This window comes from Zosterops lateralis (assembly GCF_965231275.1).
Source record: "Zosterops lateralis genome assembly, chromosome: 4".
Taxonomy (NCBI): Eukaryota; Metazoa; Chordata; class Aves; order Passeriformes; family Zosteropidae; genus Zosterops; species Zosterops lateralis.
This window is the reverse complement of record NC_139765.1, coordinates 29,488,151-29,508,218: the sequence shown is the minus strand read 5'-3', so window position 1 is coordinate 29,508,218 and position 20,068 is coordinate 29,488,151. Positions and strand designations below refer to the sequence as shown.

The following is a 20,068-nucleotide window of genomic DNA, read 5'->3' as shown; positions in this document are numbered from 1 at the left end:
TGCGGCTGGAGTACTGTAAACACCATCTTCTCCTAAACATCCACATGTTCCCTGTAAAATCTCCTTGAAACAAGAGATTGAGCGTCCTGAGCGGTATTGGCATTTCCCTAATAAAGCTAACGGCGCTTTAATAAGGATTAAAATTGTTTTCAGTTAGTATATTCGCAGGTGGGTATTGGTGATGACACACACACATATCGAAAGAAGAAGTGACAAAAATCCCCCCCAAGGGCAATGTCCCGTCTGGCAGCAGCTGGAGGTGACACTGCAGTCACTCCCCGGGGTGGCTGCCAGATAATCCAGTGTTTAAATCCGTGATTTCCGCAGCCGCCATGGCGAGTTATCGCTCCCCTGCCAGCCTGGCCCGCGGGGCAGGCCCGGGCCGCCGGGCAGCCTTACAGCTCTGCTGCACTCGGTCAATGTTACAACTGAAATAGCAACAGTATTCCATCTGTGCCGATGTACACCTATAGAGAAATAAATGACGCCACAAGACCTCTGCAATGAATTAAAAATTAATTTTTATTCAAAACAAATTTTGATGAAAAATATGAACATTAAAAGCTATAGATCTAAACAGTTTTACACTGCAAAGAAATCTTTATAGAAAGTGTTCTGAAGCTGCAGTCTCATTTTGTGTATCAAATTTGCTCTTTTTTTTCACTGTCAGCTCTAGAAATATTAACTAGGACCAAACAGAACAGCTCTTTCCCCCTTTTACAGCTGCATTAACAGGAATGGTAGAATGGCACAGATTCTTTCTTTGGTTCTATTAATGTCTGTTCATAGCAAGATTACATAGCTATGATCTATTGGAAAACAATTCATTTACATGAGAAACGTGACACCAAGAATCTAGATCACTCCGTGTGAGCTCTGCAGGGGACACAGCAAAAAACCAACAAAATCTAAAATTATTTAGGTAAAATCAACAGATAGGGTTGGGTGTCTCTTGCCAGCTAATTTAGGGAATAATTATTGTATAAGTATTTCCAATGTATTATCTTTTTCTAAGAGGATAACTCAAGAAAATTGTGTTGGAAATTGTGTTACTTTATTTTTGCCTCCACGCTTTTCACATTGATCAGAGAAGGACACTTGTTTCCTTCCAAGAGCCGCTGAGTCAGATAATTCCAGTTCCCCACTGACGGCCAGCGGTTCTGAGGTGTGGGTGCTAATGGGACTCTTCTTCCTCACAGTCACTGTCCTACCTCTGCTCGCTTTAAAAGCCAGTGACTGAGTCTAGTGACTCAGATGGGAATCCTGCAGAGTCCCGGGAAAGAGACAAAAAGTGAAAATCAATATGGTGTTCAAGGGCACAAGCAGGAAATGGCTGAAGGAAGGAGGAACAGAAGGCAGAGCTTATAGGAGTAGAAGTGGGGCTAATACACACAGCAAAAGGAGAAGAAAAGGTCAATCAAGAGATGGATCTGGACAGCAAGAGGCAGAAACAGCTAGAAAATTAAGACTTTAAATATTACTAGACAAATACAGGGGGAAAATGCAGCCATCCTGTTGGGGAGAGAGTGGAACCACATACTGGGGTTGGTTTGTTTGATTTCTCTTCTCTTCTAACTCAGTACATAAATAAAACATGTATAACACCCTTATATAAAAAAAATGATTATTCCAACAGTGGCAAACTCCCCTTTTTGAAACAGCTCCCACAACACAAGGCAGGTTTTTTGTAAAAATAGTAATTTATGCAGCTACAGGTCTCAGTAGTTTATATTTTTAAAAAAAGTCTCTTTAAGGGACACGATGTTCCATGTGGCTTGAGTAAAAATAAAGAGATTTCATTTAGAGATCTTACAGCTTTTGATCAACAGTATTAGAAATTGTTTGTGACTCTTTAAATGTCATATTAGTTCTGGGTAGATCAACATTTCACAGAACAGCAAGGTTTACCCTCACACAAAAAAAGTGCCATGTATAAAGAGCTGTAAAATATGTAGAGAAGCCCAGGAAAATATTTCATTTCAATGTCTGCATTTTGCAGATACAGTCCTTGGAGGAGGATACTGAGTAAGTATGGTCAGAAAAAGTCTTGAACTTGAAAGCTCATTTAGACTTCTTTGCTGCCTCAGTTGAGCAAGCTGAAAATAGTTGCTAGATTAGATAAATCCTCAAGCTCCTGTAGCCCAGTGGCATATCTTTAGAGAAGGTTTTGTTGTTATGTACACATGTTATGTAGTCATACCTGTAGTTTAATCCATGCTTAGTCTATGTCACCTTGACCTGAATCCAGCCTGGCAGGATAGAAGCCAAGTGGGGAATTACTGTTGGGAGTGCAAGCTCTGTTCAGCATCTGAGTCAGCAGATCCTGAAAACATACAAATAATTTCATCGTCCCATATAATTGTGGCAGAGATATCTGTAAGTAGTGTGCTATTTGTGGTAGATACTTTAAACCATACATTGTGGTGGGTAGATGGCCTGAGAAAATGAATATTTCTGGCATTACAGGTCAAAAGTCAGAATTGCTTTTAAGTGCCATAGTGCTATGATAAGTCTTGCCCAGTTAAACTCAGAGGGGTTTTTACCCTTAAGCTCAGTAGGACCAGAGTACAATTTTTAGCATGGAGGCCTAAGGCCTAAGGCGGTTTATTAAACTATTACTCGGACAGATGAGTTGTATGGAACTGCTGACCACACAGGCATGTTCTCTCCTTTTCTGTTCAGCCTGGATGCACAGTATCTTGTGCTGATCTTCTTGTCTTTATCACCAAATGTCTGTGACTACAGAGGAAAAGGATGTTCTCCTGACCAGTACCAATTCATTAAAGTGGTATACAAAAAAAAAAAAAAATTTATATATATATATATATATATATAGACTGTAAGGGTTTTTCTCCATGTGTATTGTTTTCATTTATTACAGGCTTCTGTCCTGACTGTGCTTTCATTTCCATTAGATTGATTCCATTCTAGCCACAATTACTAAAGAGTTTTTCCAAATTTACACACAGGTGGGTAGAATCACACACTCAACAGGCTAAAGGGATCATGACTATATCAAATGCAAGCTCAATTCTTAAAGTTTCTGTCAAAAGCATATCTCTGCTTCTTTCAGAAGCTCAGCACTGGCCAGCTTCAAGCTTGTCCTAAGGTGTAAGGTATCATAGAATCATAGTCAATCATGCTGACTTGGAAGAAACTCATCGGGTCATTGAGTCCTACTCCTGGCCCTGGACAGGACACTCTAAGAGTCACACCATGTGTCTGAGAGGGTTGTCCAAACCCTTCTTGAGCTCTGCCAGGCTTGGTGCTGTGACCACTTCCCTGAAGAGCCCCTTCCAGTCCCTAACCACCTTCTGAGTAAAAAAATGTTTTCCTGACATCCAACTTAAACCTGTCCTGACTCAGTTTCATGCCATTTCCTCAAGTCCCATCGCTGGTCGTGACAGTGAAGAGATCAGTGTCTGCCCCTCTACTTCCCCTCACTAGGAAATTGCAGACTGTAATGAGGTCTCTCCTCAGTCTCCTCCAGGCTGAACAGACCAAGTGTCCTCAGCCAATCCTCATAAGCTTGTCTTTCCAGCCCCTTCACCATCCTAGTGGTCCTTCTTTGGATGTTCTCTAATAATTGGATGTCTGTTTTATATTGTGGCACACAAAACTGCACAAAAGCAGTTGAGGTGAGGCTGCCCCAGTGCAGAGCAGAGGGGACAATCCTCTCCCTTGCCCAGCTGGCAAAGCTGTGCCTGGTGCCCCCAGGACACCCCAGGTTGTCTGGTGCCTCCTGGCTGCCAGAGCATTGCTGGCTCATGTTCAACTTGCCGGTGAGCAGGAGCCCCAGCTCCCTTTCTGCAGTGCTGCCTCTCGTTCTCCCGTTCTATACACACAACCAGGACTGCCCTGTCCCAGGTGCACAATCTGGCACTTGCCCTTGTTAAGCTTCATTTGGTTGGTGATCACTCATCTCTAATTTGTTGCGATCTCTCTGCAGGGCCTCTCTGCCCCCGAAGGAGTCGACAGCTCCTCCCAATTTAGTGTCATTGGCCAATTTATTTAGTATTCCTTTGAGTCCTGCATCCAAGCTGTTAAAGAGAATGGGACAGGGGATGAAGTCCTGCATAACCCCAAAAGTGACTAGCACCAGCCTGTCCAGTAGTTCAGCCTCTCCACTTTATTTCTGTCTGAATCTGGAAGGCTACACATAAAAGGTGACACAGCATCGATTCACTAGGCAACTTCACAAAACTAATGAGTTATCATCTAAGTCACAGTCCAAACAGGAATTGAGGAGGATACAGTGTGGAAATTTCTCCTTTCAATTACATCAATGCAGTGCCAGCTGCCAGAGGAGGCAGAACCTGCCATTTGACTTCTGCACCCTCTGCAACAGCACAATCAGAGAAATAAGCACACACATTAATGAAGAATTTATCACTAAGTTTATGAACTGCTCTGCTAGCACTGCCTCAAGCAGCTAGTCCAGAGCAGTTCTGGGTGTTGCAAAATGAGTTGCAGGATAACAGCAGATGAAGTCTTGGGTGCCTTCAGCTGGTTCCTGGCACAGTCACACAGCTTTGGTTCTTGGAGTTATTTGGGGCACTAACATAAAGTATTTTCAGAGTACACTGCAGGTAAGGGTTATTTGTTTCATCCAGTGATCACTAACCCTGCACAGTGGCTGCTTCTTGGCAACAAGTGACACTTGTCTTTCTGTGCTGTTAAACAGAACTGTTGTATTTTACTCTCTGCCTTTCTAATTTTGAGTGTTAAAGCAGTTACCAGGGTGTGCTACTCACTCTCCAAAGTCAGAGTTTTGAGCACCTGATAGAACTGATGATGAGTGAGGTGCATTTTTTTAATGTCTGGTTTGCCTGGTTAGCAGGGATTATTCAGCCCATGCCAGAAATGGGCAAAATCAATAGTGGTTGTGAGAGAGAAGCTGCTATTTGTCAATGGAATTAGCCTTAATATAGAAAAAGCTCCAGGAACCCATGTGAAACTCAGCAGGACAAGTTCTTGGAAAGTCTGCAGGTGACACAGCAGCCCTGTACCATTTCATCAAATAGGAGAAAATAGGAAACACTGCGTGATTGCAAAGCAATCTGTTATGGCACTGTTTCTGCTCTGTTCTTGGAATAAAAATAGCATCATTCCCAATGACTGCCTGTGCCAGCTGACAAGACCTCTGCTTTATGAATAATAAATGCAAATGTTTTGCTTTATGTTAGCTAGGTTATTTTTTTGGCACATGTGACCAAGGTTTCCAACAATAACATAAAAATACTTCTTAAGTTTCTAATTCTAAGTTAAAAAAAATAAATCCAAAATGAGTCCAGCTGCTTGGCACAATAGCACAACATTTGCATAGCAAATTTCACACAAGCTTTGGACAAAGGCAATGATGATACCTAGTCTGATGTTTGTAGTTTTGCTATGTCACAACTGTAAGTGAAACTCAACAGGTTTTGGTCACAATTGCAGCAGAGCAGAATGCTCAGATTTGTCAGTATATTAGAACTAGGCCTTGTGCTCAATGGGTTAACTTTATCACTGTCAATTGAATAATTTGTTACTGAGAAAGGTAAACTGATGGGGGTTTGAGAGATCAGACAAAGTTTAAGAAACAATATTAATCATCAAATAAATGTAAATATTTTTATTTAAAAAAATTTTAATGGCACCTTAGAGGCAGTCATGACTACACAACCAAATATACAAAAATTACATTTTCATAGTTGAATCTTTCCACAGTGCTGCACAAAATGGAAATAGTATAAGAAACATTGCAGGTCACACACCAAGACAATTAACTTTAGTCAATAAAAGCAGATGATTTTTGGTACACCTTGATACTACCAGACCCAGGTTCCCTGGGTTAAAAGGAAAGGTGGCTTTGTGCAAAACTTTCCAACAACAGTACAACTTAATATGCTAAACCTACAGCAAATCGACCGTACAAGACAGTTTGACTTGGCCTCATGCAGTCCTTATATACAGCATCATCTCAGTTGGCTTTTTCAGGGAAAATAAGCAATTTCATTGACTAAAACAGAACTTTTCTTAGTCTTTCACTGCTGCAATGTAAAATTTTCTGATAGTTTGTGCAGGATTAGCATCAGAGAGATAATTCCAACTTAATCTGAAAACAAGCCGTTTATAATCTCCTGTACTTAAAGGCCATGGAAATGGTGAATTTCTTCATTCATCATCATACCAAGGCATGATGGTGAATGAAGAAAGCAAATATATTTGGTTGATCTAGAATAGTGGAGAATAAATTTGCCTGATTGCTAGTCCTAGTTGGACTTTCAGAAGGGATTAAATTCTGCTATTGAAATTTAAGTGTTTAATTACATTAATCTGTTTATCTTCTGTTGTATCATTGAATCCACCAGTAAAATGTCTCTATCACAGTGGAAAGGGACTTGGTTTCCCAAAACAAAGACAACCAAACAAGAAAATTTGCTCCTGTACCTTCTAAATGAACTACAAGCTTCTGTGTTTCTTTCTTTCCTGAATTTATTGTTCAATGACTTTGATTTCAGAAAGCACCAGTTGTTATTATGCAGTTAACTTTGTATCAAACAAAAACCTGAACTAATTCAACTTCAAATGTTGGAGTCCTTGTTTATTATGTCATTCGGTAGCTAATAATTAGCTGGCAACCCTTATGATTGCAAAACTGAACCTTATGCTTACACTGGATTTGCTTAGCTTCAAATTCTGGTGAGTGGATCATGTATCTTTCCTACAGCAAATTGTCTTCATCTTTCACGTTGCTATTCCCCAGATAAGCAGTCATGATTTGTTCAAAGAAAACCACTGGCTTTTAAATATCTTTTCTGGAGTGCAAACATCAGATCTATATTGATAGATGTCCTGCAGTAGAGGCACTGCATAAGACAATCATTTTGATATTAAACTAAAATGCAGTGAAAATTTTTAGTGCCTCTGTAAGAATTCAGAGCAGACATCACAGGAGTGCAATAAAATGAGAAGTTGCATGAATGCATATAATGTAAAGCAGAAAGAAGGGATTTAAACTGGATCTTAATCAGTCCTGCCAATCACTAACTGGACTTTCAACAATAATGGAGTTACAGTTGAAGCTAGCAGAGGGATCCATTAGACAATCTTTAGAGGAAACCTAATTTAGTCTTGAATGCTGAAGTAGGAGAAATCAGGAAAATTGTGCTAATTTTCATAAGAAAATAAGTCTCCAGAAACCTCTGAACATAAAGCTGCCAAAAGCCTTATAGAACAGGTTGTATATTGAACTTATTGAAGGGCTTTTCCATCAGAGAACTACAACCAAAGTGAAATGAAATACTTGCCTACCAGGCAGCACCAAGCAGAAAAGACACTGTCTGGCAACTTTTTGTTGAGTGGGAGTGTTTTAGAGGCTCATGATAAGTAGGTGTAAGGAGTATCCTAAGAATGTTTGATGTGTTATATGAGAATATAAGAGCAAACAGTATCCTGAGAGAACATGGTTAATGTACTGAGAAGCTGAACAGAGTTCAGCTCATTAGGAGAACTGCGATTCTTTGGGTTGGCCTAGGTATACTTTCACAGGAAGCAGAGCTCAGACTGCAGGCCAGATACACACACTAACATGTAAAATACATAATCCCAGCCTAAACGGGGGGAGTGATGCCCATACTGAAGCTAATGGCAGAGGCATCAGCCCTGGTTAGGTCAGGCACCAGCCTTCTCTTGATCCCAAGTATAGATGCAGCTGGCTAGCCTGTCCACAGGCTGGGGCTGTTTGTATCTGTTCCCTGTAGGAAAAAGCTAGGAAGAACTTTTCTACATTGAAGCTGCCTCAACAATCCACAAAGAGTCTGCCTGGAGCCCAGTTTTAGGGACAGCTAATGATTCACTACAACAAGAAGAAAAAGGCTCATTTCCCTTAAAATCCCAGCTTCTTACCCAGGACATCCTTTTACCAGCCCTTTAAGAGTGCTTCAAGTCCCTAGATGTGGAGAACCATCTACCTCTCACCACATTTTTCTTCCAGTCTAGTGAGCTGACATGGCATATGGAAGACTTCATCACATACCAGTGTTAGCACAAGGTAGGGAATGGGAGGGCAAAGGCAGGATGGGAGACCTCCCTCCTAAGGTGTCCTTCCACATGGCAGAGCTCCTGGCACTGCAGTCTCACTCTGTGCAAAACTACAACAGTTTCCTTCAAAAGCAGGCTTTTGCTCTTCACTTTACATTTTTTATTATTTTCTTGATGTGCGTCACATCCTCCAGTGATTTAAACCCAGCAGAGAAAATAACCTAGAGAAGCAATGTGCCCATTCACCAATTAGGTTGCTTTAATTTACATAACTAACATTATGTAGCCTTTATAGCTTTTTCTGTATAGCCTCTGCCAGAGGTACAGCCAATGCAAGACCTTCCTGTTTCCAAATTTAGAATTTAGGCCCAGTAAGATTCTATCAAGACAGTGAGCAATCTTTTGTAGAGCCATCAGTTTTAGATTCTACCCTCAATTTGCACTGAGGCCATCTTCCAGAATTGTAGTAGGATGCCCTTGGAGCAGAAGCCTTCACATTCCCAGGTTGTACCACACTAACATCCTTTGTTATAAGAAAAGTATGAATCTTTTTCCTGCCTGTCCTCGAGGCTACCTGATGTAACATTTTAACTACATAAAATAGCACTGAGAGGATTATATAAATGTATAATCATGCAATAGGTAAAGGAGCTTTTCTTATGTAAACATTATTAACACATGGTACTCCTTTCCTGCATGTCTGCCCTTCTGAACCCATTTAACAAAATGCTAAACTATTTTCTCAAGAGGCCAATGCAGAAGTTGGCTGTGCAAGCTGGAGAAGAATGGAGATTACAATAGAGATGGCAAGAAAACACCAGGAAAAGTCACAGCACTCTTAGGATCAGAACCAGCTCTTGGTCTTGGTTGGGCTCGTCTTTGTTTGGTTTTGGTTTCCACTCCACTTCCCTCTTGAGATGAGGTAGGGCTGGGTTAGGATAACATGGGTGTGCCTGATCTGATTCATTTCCAGTGACTGCAAACCAGCACAGTCCTTCCTGATTCTATTAAAAGACTTAGCACATATAAAGAATTCTTCAAATATTTGTAAGTATTTTAATTGGATTTTCTAAATGCTGAGTTATATCATTATTTATTAAGTTAATTCTGTCCTTTCTTCAGTTCCTGAAGCCACAAATAGTAACTATTCACTCTTTATCTGACTGTAGTACAATGTCAGAGTTCTTCCCTGTCTTCCCCTTACCCACTCCCATTCCTCAGAATAAGGTCTTCACAACTTCTATACCAACTATTGCACTTGAATAAAAAGAAATATACACATCAAACTATGCCCTCCCTCCCATAATACCAGCATAAAAAAATACTGCAACTGAAAAGAAAATATGTCATGACAATTATTTTCACAGTTACTTACACTGAACATCAAATAATTGGAGACATTGTTTTTTCACTTAATTGAATGCAGAAGAATTCTGGTTGTGGTGGTTTGTTTTGTGGTGGTTTTGTTTGTTTGTTTATTTGTTTGTTTTTAATAAAGATCTTGTTTTACATCATGGCTGAAAGCCAATCTGATTTCAGGAAAATTTTTTTGCAGTTCTTAAATCAAGCAAAATAAATTCCAGTGGGAAAACAAACCCAACCCTGTCTCCTAGTAATGGTACTGCATGTTAATACATTATTTTCAGGAATGTTTGTTGAGAGTGTCTACAGTTCCTATATTTACAGAAGTTTAACTCCCTGCTCCCCCTAAGAAGCTGTTCCCTCATGTTTCTGCCACATTCTTTAATCTGACAGAAGAAAGAAATCCACTGTGCCCAGGGTCCCACCACCCGTGTGCTTTGCATTCAGTTAGAACACCCCAACAATTCAGGGCTAACAAAGGCTAACCTCAATGTTGCCTTTCCGTGTACTTCTTTCCCCTTGCAAGTTGCAGGGCTTGAACAAGTGAGTGCTTTGGTGTGGATGACAAGTTAACTACCAGTTACTTGCTTCGTAACTCCTTTACAAAGTTACCTTGGGATCTTATAATTCAAGTCAGTCCATCTCTATGCCACATGTATATGTTTCCCGAATGTGGTAAGGAACAGGGCCAGGACAGAACAACTCCTGTGTTCAAGAGTCATCACTGGTCTCATTTACAAACAATAAACTGTGCAAGAAGTTACTACCAAGCGCATCAAGTTTTGTTAGTATTGAAAACTCAAAATCCCGTGTAATGATACCCATTAATTTAGAATCTAGAACTATCAATACACGTGACTGCATAGTTTGGCTCATCACTCTAGTTGGATTCAGAGAGAAAATTAACTATCAGTTTAATAGAGCTGATAGACATTATGGCACTCCCTCCTGATCACATTCTTTGCACTCCAGCCTAGTAAAAAGCACATCTGACACCTGCAGTTGCTGGGATCCCTCTCAGACCATCATACCATATTTTGTGGGTATGGGTTTGGAAAGTGGAAAACATTTTGGATTAAGGCAGAAGACTGACTTAAGTGAGCAGTTCATCACAGATACAGCCAGTTAGACAAAATCAGATTGAACAGGCAACTGACTGCCAACAAGTATACTTTTATATATTTACACCAGAATTTGTATACATACAGTGCTTAAAAAACAGGGAGGGGAAGAAAAGAGGGGGGAAAAACAAAGAAAAAGAAAAAAGAATTAAACAGCCAGTCCAACAGCTTCATCTTGGTATAATCATCCTTCCTATAGCACAAATGATATGATCCCAGTTTTTACAAAATATTGCCAGCAGCGTCACTGCAAAAAAAGTGCAGATGATATGACAACGGCTCTTCATCATAGGAGCAATGAACTTTGCAATAGTAGAAACGCACACTAAGATGACAGTCATGAAGGCCAGGATAACATTTATACACTTCCCCAGGAGCACTTTGGCATTAACTGTTTCAGACTGCTGTGCTTGCTGTTCTTGCTGATGGAGCTCCAGCTTGGAAACCCGTGTCTGGCATGATTCCAAGGCTTCCTGGAGACAGAAAACAAGAATTAGGGCAGCCATATTTCCATTCAACATTTCTTCACATTTTAGTTGCAGAGCCATCCATCAGCTAGGTGAGAAGTGTAATTTATTATATACTACTAAAATCGCAATGAACCACCAACTTTAAAAAAAATAAATGCACATATATGTCTGAATGAGTGTATCACTGTTTGCTCAGGCATAATCAAGTCTAACCACACTGTCCAAAATGTAGGTTTGTTCTCTTTTCATGCTCGAGAAAAAGTATCATAACTTTAATGTTCATGACAGTTGTTTCCTACACATACTGTTGATATAAAGTACTAGTAAAGCTGTTGCCACAGCAACTATCACTGCATCAAAACAGCAAGAAAATTAGTTTCTTTGTATATCCTACAGAAAACATTGGGGTGGGCTTGCTGTGGTAGTAATTAAATCAACTTTGCAGCCTGTAGCACTTGGGTTACACTGCCTCTGTGGTCTACATTAATTTTGCTCTCAAAGCTAACCATCCTACCATCTTGGGCTTGAGCCCTCTGTGAGGTCTGGCCTTCTCCCTCTGTCAGTGTGAAGACAGTGGAACAACCTGTGGAGACACTTTCACTGGATTCTCTCTCACATGATCTGTTCTGCTTCACAATTTGTTCTAAAGAAAGCAGACCTTTCTCTTCTGCTTGAGGATGGACTAAAAGTGGTCTTTGAGTAAAGTGCTTTCTAAAGACACTAACCCCATGCTTAAGCCCTCCCAAAGCAAACCACAGAAAAACTTCCAACCGCTTCGCTTACTTGCTAAAATGCCAGCTTTTTGCTGGAGTTGGGATTTGGGCACCACTGCGTAACATGGGGCAAAGCTGTAATTTCATGAGATTGATCACCCTGACATAATCTTTTACCACTGTGTGAGAAAGAAAAACCAATGCTCCAGCATCCCTACTTTCTTCCCCACTCTCAAACTCCAGGTATTTTCCTTGCACTAACAAGGTTGTTCACCTGATCACATAGTAAGCTGTTTCAAACCAAACCTCTGTGTATAAACACCCAGAGAGTTTTCAGCTTTCCCTTGCTGGGTCAGTTCGGCACTGTTTCACAAGCTGAACTGGCTTAGCAAGTGACTGGCCAGGCACCAAGGTCACCACAGAGTGTGGCACAGTGCCTTACACAAGACTGCTTCTTTTCACTGCTCTAGGAATTAGTAACAATACAGAAGACAGTTCTTAATGGGTGGCACAAAGTCTGTTGTGGTTAAGGCATGTTCTCCACTACGCACTAATGAACTTCCCAGGTCTTTCTTGCACACTGACTGTAAGTTATCCTCAAATTGTCTTGTGCTGCTTTAGAGAAAGTCCAGCTGCAAAAGTCTGATGCCTGCACTGAGAGGCTGAACACGTCTTTAAAATTATCTGCACATCCTTTACCAACATTAGGCTGTTACTCAAAATATCCAGAACTTAAATCCTTTTACTCTATTTTAGCTAATTTTCCAAAGCCCCAGAGAGATAGGTTTAAATGGGCCAAACTGTACAGAAATAAAAGAAACAAGGTTGTATCAACATAGCACTTCAATTAGGAGTCTCTGACACCCCTACAGGATTCTACTAATGAGTTAGGAAATATTTCACAGCCCTTCTGTTGGACAACTCAAGGTTTCATTATGTTTTTACATCCTCAAGATGCCTTCACAGAAAAGAGTCCTCTTTTCCTTAAATCTGTGAGAGACTTCTGTTTAAACCTACAACGAAACCTATAATATGCTTAGATTCAGTACCATCCCTTTCCCACTCTGTTCCCAGGAGCTTCCTAACTTACATTTAGGAAATTCTGATCATCCTGCTGCCTGCACTCTGTTTAGAAATGCAAGCACAGGTGTATACAGGTCAGGCTTAGGTTCTTTTACCATCTGAGCCAACATGAAGACAGTCTTTGAGTACTCCTCAGTTGTTCATGAATAGGTAAGGCATAATGTGTTTTCACCATTTTTCACCACTTCTTCAGACTTTGAGTGGAAATATGCATTATGTAAGTCCTTGTATTGTATATAAATACTCAAGTACATATGTAACTACACGCTGTCAGGACATGCTTGTAGGCATTATTGCTGGCTTTTCATTGAAGTCAGACATGACTACAACTCATCTCTAAGGTGCACACACCCCACAGCTTTGATTATAGAGGTTGTTGTGACCATGGCTTAAAACTCTTTAATTATAACTGGCTAATCTACAGGTCTATTTATAAATCAGCTCTCTTACTTTTTACCCTAAGCTCAGTTTATAATAAATCTTGCCAGTGACGAAACTACATATTGGAGAAAGTCTGAGCAAGAGGTTTGTGTCAGTGTCAGGACATTGTCAGAAGTGTTATGTCACACAATACAAGGAGACTCAATTCCTTCCTCCTCTGTGAAAGAAATTGAAATGGGCCATTGTTCAACCATAAGTCTGCCTAGGCCATATCATCAGTTTCAGCAGAAAAAAAATCCTGAATCCAGATAAACAAATGGAGACTGTCACTGATTCAGTGTGCTAGGTTTTCACCTTAAAAAGAGAAAAAATAGGCTTAAATCTTTCCCCATATTACTTATTTTAAAAGATGCAGAAAAATGCAAGTGTTTCATGGTACAAGATTTCTACAAAACATTAGAAGATTATGATAAGGAAAATAAGTACCTGAACGTCTCGTGATCGCTCGTAGGCCTGATATGCCACCTTCTCCTCTATGCTGGCTAGCTCTTGTTTCAAGTTTGCTGTCTCATGCTGATGAAGGTCAGTGAGGTCATTTAACTGGTCTTCCAATCTTTCGTATCTTATTAGGAAAAGAGGTCTAAATTTAGTGACTTCTATTCAAGTAATGACAAATCATGAAAACAATTGCACATTTTAAAAGGTAATTTCTCAGCAAATGATGAATTCATCTGACTGGCATTACAAACCACATACAGAAATCAGTAAAAACTTTGCAAACTTTCCACAAACATTTATTCAGCAATCTGAAAGCCTTTTTTGAGTGTTTCTTGCTGGCAGTAGGTGCTAAAAAGCAAATATTTGTGATTCATTTGCAAATTATATCAAATATAAACAGTGGCTAAGGATATCCAACTCACATTTTTCACTCTTCATTTAGCCAAGAAGATATGGTTTCAAAAGTAACTTTGAGCCAGTTAATAGCTCACCAGGAAAAATATGCTGTCTCTCATACACAACTGCAGGGTTTCTGCTATTTATGTACAGTCTGTTCTGGCATGCTTCTACATGGTAAAGCAGTTCAACCTAGTTCAAATAGTTCACCAGCAAACTAGAATTTTTTTTGTAAGTTTGTCACTTGATTTAACAGACAAACAGGTAAACACTGCAGTCAGCACAAAAATGTTGGAGGCAAAATTGTCTAGAAATGGGTAGCAGGAGGCTTGAGATTGTACTGGCAAAGAGCTGTCAGAGAAGGCCACTCTGCCTTCTCCTGAAACCAAGTAATGCGTTCAATAGGCCACTTTCATTATTCTTTCCTCCCTATATTACCACATGATATCAAGCCTTTTGTTGTATTTCAAGAACTATAAAAGCAAGGGAGACATGAAATACTGCTCTTCATACCAAGATTTTGGCCACTGGTGTAGTAAAGACTTCAAGAATCGACTGTCACCTAAACAAGCCATAGCAAAAATGGGATATAGGTACAGCAGGTGAAAGCTCTCTGTAGAACATATAATTGATTGAAATTATTTTTTCCTCTTGCTTCTGAAATATCTCTCTCACACCCACACACATGCACACTTTCCAGATAGTTTCTATACCCATTCAAAAGTCATTTCAAGAAAACAGTTTTAAAATACCTATATCTTTCCTCTTGTAGCATCTGAGAAATAAAGCCATAGTCTCTTTTAAATTGGGTTTTTAAATTCTCAATATCATCAGCTAATTGGGACTGTGTCTCCTTGATTTCCCTTAGCTCCTCCAAAATCATGGAAAGCTTTCCTTGGCTGTCCAGGGTACTTGTCACAGCAGGACTAAAGGAAGTATTCCCGTTGCTATCTGCTGATCCAGAGGTCCCGCTTGAGCATTCATCATCACTAACATATTTTGGTTTGGCAACAATGGTGGCACTGCCCCCATAGGTTCTAGAACTCGTTTCTGGCCGAAATTCATCCAGGGTATTTTTCAGATGAGCAATGTTGTCTGCACTACCAAATTTGTTTCGGATCAGGTTGGCAAACTCTCTAGACTTGCTGAAAACAAAGACAGGTGGTGTCAAAGATACACCAGGCACACCTGACTTGCTGCTCTCTGCTCCGTGCCCAGTGCTACGAGACTTTCCATGTTGAACATCTTTCAAGTTATCTTTAGAAGTATCCTTGGTAGCTTTGGAAGATCCATTTTGTTCAATATCCTTGAGCTTTTTGTGATACTGTTCCAATTTCTTCTGCAGCTGGGCAATGGAGTGGGCAGATTTTTGGTTCTTTTTCTCAAAGACTTGCTTAATGCGCCCAGCCTGTTGCTTGTCTGCACTGTTTACCAGTTTCAAATACTCAGCCACATTATCATCTCGAGCTGTTTGTTCAACCTTGATTTGCTCTGTAACCTTGAGGATTTTCTGTTTCAAGCTATCTGCATTGAGTTTGACTTTGTGAAATTCTAGGACCCCATCTGGTACATCAAAGTTCAGGTTGGTATCAGAACCTCCACGGCGGATGTTAAGTGGTAAACTCAGGGTATTCATGTCATGTCTTTCCACCTGAGAGAAAAGAAAAAAAAGTAAATGGAATTTGAATTTTTTTTTTTTAAAATCAAACATCCAGTTTACTTTTCCACATATAATTATATCAAATACATAGTATAAAGTAGCTTATATTAGCAAAGCACAATAAACTTTTCTTTGAAATTAAGGAGTATTTTTCTTGACTTCTACTGGTTAATAAACAGTCCAAGGAACTACTTGTCTCTCTTAAAATAGAATAAAGATGGATTAGAGAGAAAATTATTCAGAATAGCTTAGAGAATCACTTACAATTTTACACAAAATGAGAAAGTTCCTTAATATACTGTTTGTTATTAAGAGTTCCAAAGAGACCATGGCTGATAATCACTCCATTTTTTCTCTTAGAAGTGGTCAAATGGAGATGTAACCAGATTTTTCCCTCTACAGCAGTGCTATACTGTTCAGTATATTTTCCCAGGTTCAACACCTTTTTTGACACATCCCATTCCAATTCCTCCCACAAGTCAAAGTTTTTGCAAAACTAGCTGACAGAAAGCTCTTGAAAATTTAGTGTATGCTGCAAGCTGGAAGCAATGCTGTTTTTTAAAGCATAGGGCATGGAGAAAGAATTGGCCTGTATTTGAGTTTCCAGCTTAAAGAAGGTGCTCAGCAACTTGATCTGCTGTGCTAATTCTGTTTTAATAGGAGGTTTACTGATTTACAGAAGGAAACTCAGGAAAGAAAACTAGGTTCAGTCAAGTATAGGACAGGTACACCTTAAATGCTCTCTGGAAGCACAACAAAAACAAGTAGGAAACTCAGTCACAACACTGGCCACAACAGATCATTTTATCTTTCTCAACAGAAAGGCAAGATAGTCTGATACAAAACATTAAAAATGTTCCCTTATATAAAGTAATAGTTATGGGCGAGGCATGAGAAGAATGATCTAAACAAAATACCTTCTTCCCTATTATCACCTTGGTTTTGTCTGTGTGACAAACAAAGTGCATTTCATTGCAGCTGCCACAATGTCGTGTCTGTAGAGACTACTTAACAAGTGCTCTAGCCATTATGGGTTTTCAGAGCTTAATACCAGAGGCAAAAAATACAATTCCTCAGGCAAGACCATTGCAGAGACAAGGCAGAAGCTATATTAAAGTATCTCTTAAAGATGCATTTGTGAAATGCTTTAACTACTCTTTGCTTCCAAACATCTGAGATAGTATGTTAAAAGTTTGATTTCCAAATACAGTGTTTATTATTATGTATAATACTGAAGATCATGCAGCCAGACCTATGTGTACATATCCAGTGATCACCATTCAATCTTCTTCTTGAGTAAAAAAACATAAGCCCATCATTAAGTATTGTTGTGAGGTTTGTTTTCCCATCCTTGTACAGCTTTGGCAGATTTCCTGGAAATTCACTCAAGGATTCTTGTACTGTCTTTAAAACACAAGCTCAGTAACCAGATAAAATGTCCCACTGTCAATACCGTGCATCGCGCACACCTCGATCAGGAGAACAACTCCGTCTCTACGGCGCTGGGGTACAAACACAGAGAGGGTGATGCACTGATAAATCTGGATCTGACCAGGATCAGAGACAAGATCATCTCTACTACTTTATATGATTTTCCTTACAGATTACCAAGGATAACAGTGGGGATTTTTCTTGATTTTTCTTTTGCTACTGCACCACTCAGGGTAGAAACCAGGTAATATAAAAATTTACATTCACCAATACTTACAAAAAAGGCACTTGAAAAATGCATACTGAAAAAGTTCTGGAGTTGACAATTTATTTTGGAGAATATTGGTTAATGATGCCCTTTAAGACTCAGACTCTGTTCCAGGGATTAAACCAGTGCTGTGCCCTAATAGATCTACATTTTACCAGTTTGTTAAAAACAATTCGTATTGATCCAAATCTCAGTATAAACCAAGAATTTCTTGAAACAACCTAAGACCTTTTTTAATAAGCTTTGGCACAAAATGATGCTGTAATTAGTCACAGAATTGTATATACACACAAAACAGATCCATTACTCAGGACAAGCTGTGCATATCTTCCAGGAATGGGTGGGTCTATATCTAACCTTTACACAGAAGTAAGTGTTTACTTCCTCAGTAAAAAATAGTCTAGAAATGTATTGTAATAATTGGATACAAGCCCAAACCAGATCCCTTCTCCCTTATGTCCTCTCCCTCACTTGGCTCTCTATTGGTCAGCCTTCTCTGCCTTCCTGAAATTTCAAGGCCACAAAAGCAATAGAGATAAAAAGAACAATAGCATTGAAGGAATACATCTGCTGAATGTTGCCGTGCTTTTGGACATGAGGAAATCTGTTAGCATGGGGCATATCTGCTCCTCAATAAAATCAGTCATAGGGTCACTTCAAATTCAGTAAAGTTTATAAAAGAATTGTGTTTAAATTCCCAAAGCACTGCTACCAGTAGGTTTTTTACTTACTGGATTGAGAGCTCACTAAGGGTACAAAAAGTCATATCCAACATATTTTTCTGTCAGATTGTAATTTGACAAGATGGCAGATGTCCTCTGCCATCATATTGCAAGGCTGGGTCAAGCAACAGGGGTTCTTGAAATCCTCCGCTGATGTAATGTACCATTTTGTTGGGAGGGGATGTGTATTTTGGGGTGGAATTATTTCTTTTTTAGGTGAGAGGCTGGTTGGTTGAATTTTGTGGGGTTTAGGGTTTTTAAGGGGTTTTGGTTTGGTTATTTTAAATCAGAAACAAGCAGACAGTGGGGAAGTCAGGTATGTCTAGGCATACCTGTTACCTTTATTCTACCTTGATGATCCATTTGTGTTTTATAGCTCAGCACTAATGCTACCCCAAGACATCAGATTTCCATCTTCAAATCCTACCCCAAATGCTTCTTGCTGCAAGCTTCATCCTGTGATGAGAAGAATCAGCTTCACTTCCTGCTGTGTCAAATGCCTCACTCTTTATACTGAGCACAAGACTGCAAGTCTGAGATGCTTCCTCATCCCTGCAGGGACTAGTGCCCTCTCCTGGGATGCAGGCTGAAACCCTCCAAGTTCAGGAGACTGAATGCACATCCCCTTCAAATTGTGTGAGTGCTCTTCCAGCTATGCTACGGGAAGAAATGTGGAATGCCCTCCATGCCATTGTTTCTTCTGTGACTCCTGGGTCCCCAGCATCTCACAGGGCCACCAAGCTGTTAATAATAAAGTAGTTGTTGAGAGATTGGCTTTTAATTTTTTTTTTTAAATTGTGGTTGCCAAGAGAAAAATAAATTTACATACAGTAGCAGCACAAATAGTTAAAATGGATGAGCCATCCTTTTGGTAGTGAGAAACACTTTCAGAAAAAATAATCATTGTACATATCTCATATTATGGTAATTAATAGGGAGCTGGGCATTAGCAGTAAATGAGAAGCAGCAGTCCTGAGACATTTGGTACCATGAGGTAGACAGGAAATCAAAGCACTATCCCATAGTTTGAGGAAATACCAGAGACATGCCCTCAATCTGTCTTCTAGGAAAAAAACAGGGGAAAAAAATCAATTTGCATCCTGGCATAGCCATAGCAGATGTTAGCCTGCAAAAAGGAAACCTGGGCCTTGGAGAGAGACCACTGCACTTTATGGAGCAGTTCACATACACCTTGCACAACAACCCAGTTGAGAATTAATAGTAACATTTGTGCTGCTGAAATACAAGCTTTTACAAACAGTGATTTAGGCAAGTAAAGCAATTCAGGCTCCCTGCCTGCATCAGAGCCTGGCACCAGATGACTAGATAGGTAACTCTCAGAGATAAAACTCTCAGTTCCCCTTTTTCCAAGGACCCAAGAAAATCTCCAGATGCCTGACCATGTTATCCATGCAACCCATTCCAAGCCAAAATCCAGAGCTTCAGAAGGGACAGCAAAATCACTGCTTGGTCCAATGAACACAGGTGCACTGCTAGGAACCCTTCACTGCACATGAATTGTCAGGTTTACTTTCTGTCTTGAATGTAAAGTGGGTGGCTGGGTAATAGGCAGCCTGCCATTCAAAAAGAAGCATTCAGAGCACAATAGTGATTTGAAAACCCAATCACAGAAGCAAGGATATGGATTTCATTGGCATCATAATGATGCACATGTTTCTTCACTTACTGTCTGCAAAAGCAGCACAAAGGTCAGACTTGCAGGCCCATGCTCAATGAACCCAGAGCACAGCAGGACCCTTGTTCCCCAATGCCACAGACAAGACTGTTGGAAAGAGATTCCACATGGACAGGATCTGCTGAACAGGTGAAAGTATCATGTTTAATGGCCTACCGAGATTGGTCATTGTATCCTATTGGAAAATATAAAGCAAACATAGCAGACCTTATTTCTTCCCCAAAGATTCTGGGTATGATCCA

At 39.9% G+C, this 20,068-nt stretch overlaps 1 protein-coding gene across 3 annotated transcripts in view; it reads right to left on the bottom strand.

Moving 5' to 3' along the window:
• Window positions 1-5,641: 5,641 nt before the first annotated feature.
• Window positions 5,642-20,068, bottom strand: part of TMCC3 (transmembrane and coiled-coil domain family 3) — an 89,140-nt gene continuing 74,713 nt past the window's right edge. For all 3 annotated transcript variants that reach the window (XM_083858883.1, XM_083858882.1, XM_083858881.1), the window contains exons 2-4: window positions 14,802-15,700; window positions 13,642-13,777; window positions 5,642-10,981 (exon numbers count right to left, since the gene is read on the bottom strand). In XM_083858883.1, the coding sequence (XP_083715009.1) occupies window positions 10,679-10,981; window positions 13,642-13,777; window positions 14,802-15,685 (1,323 nt within the window). In that variant the 5' untranslated portion in view covers window positions 15,686-15,700 and the 3' untranslated portion in view covers window positions 5,642-10,678. The remainder of the gene's footprint in view (window positions 10,982-13,641; window positions 13,778-14,801; window positions 15,701-20,068) is intronic.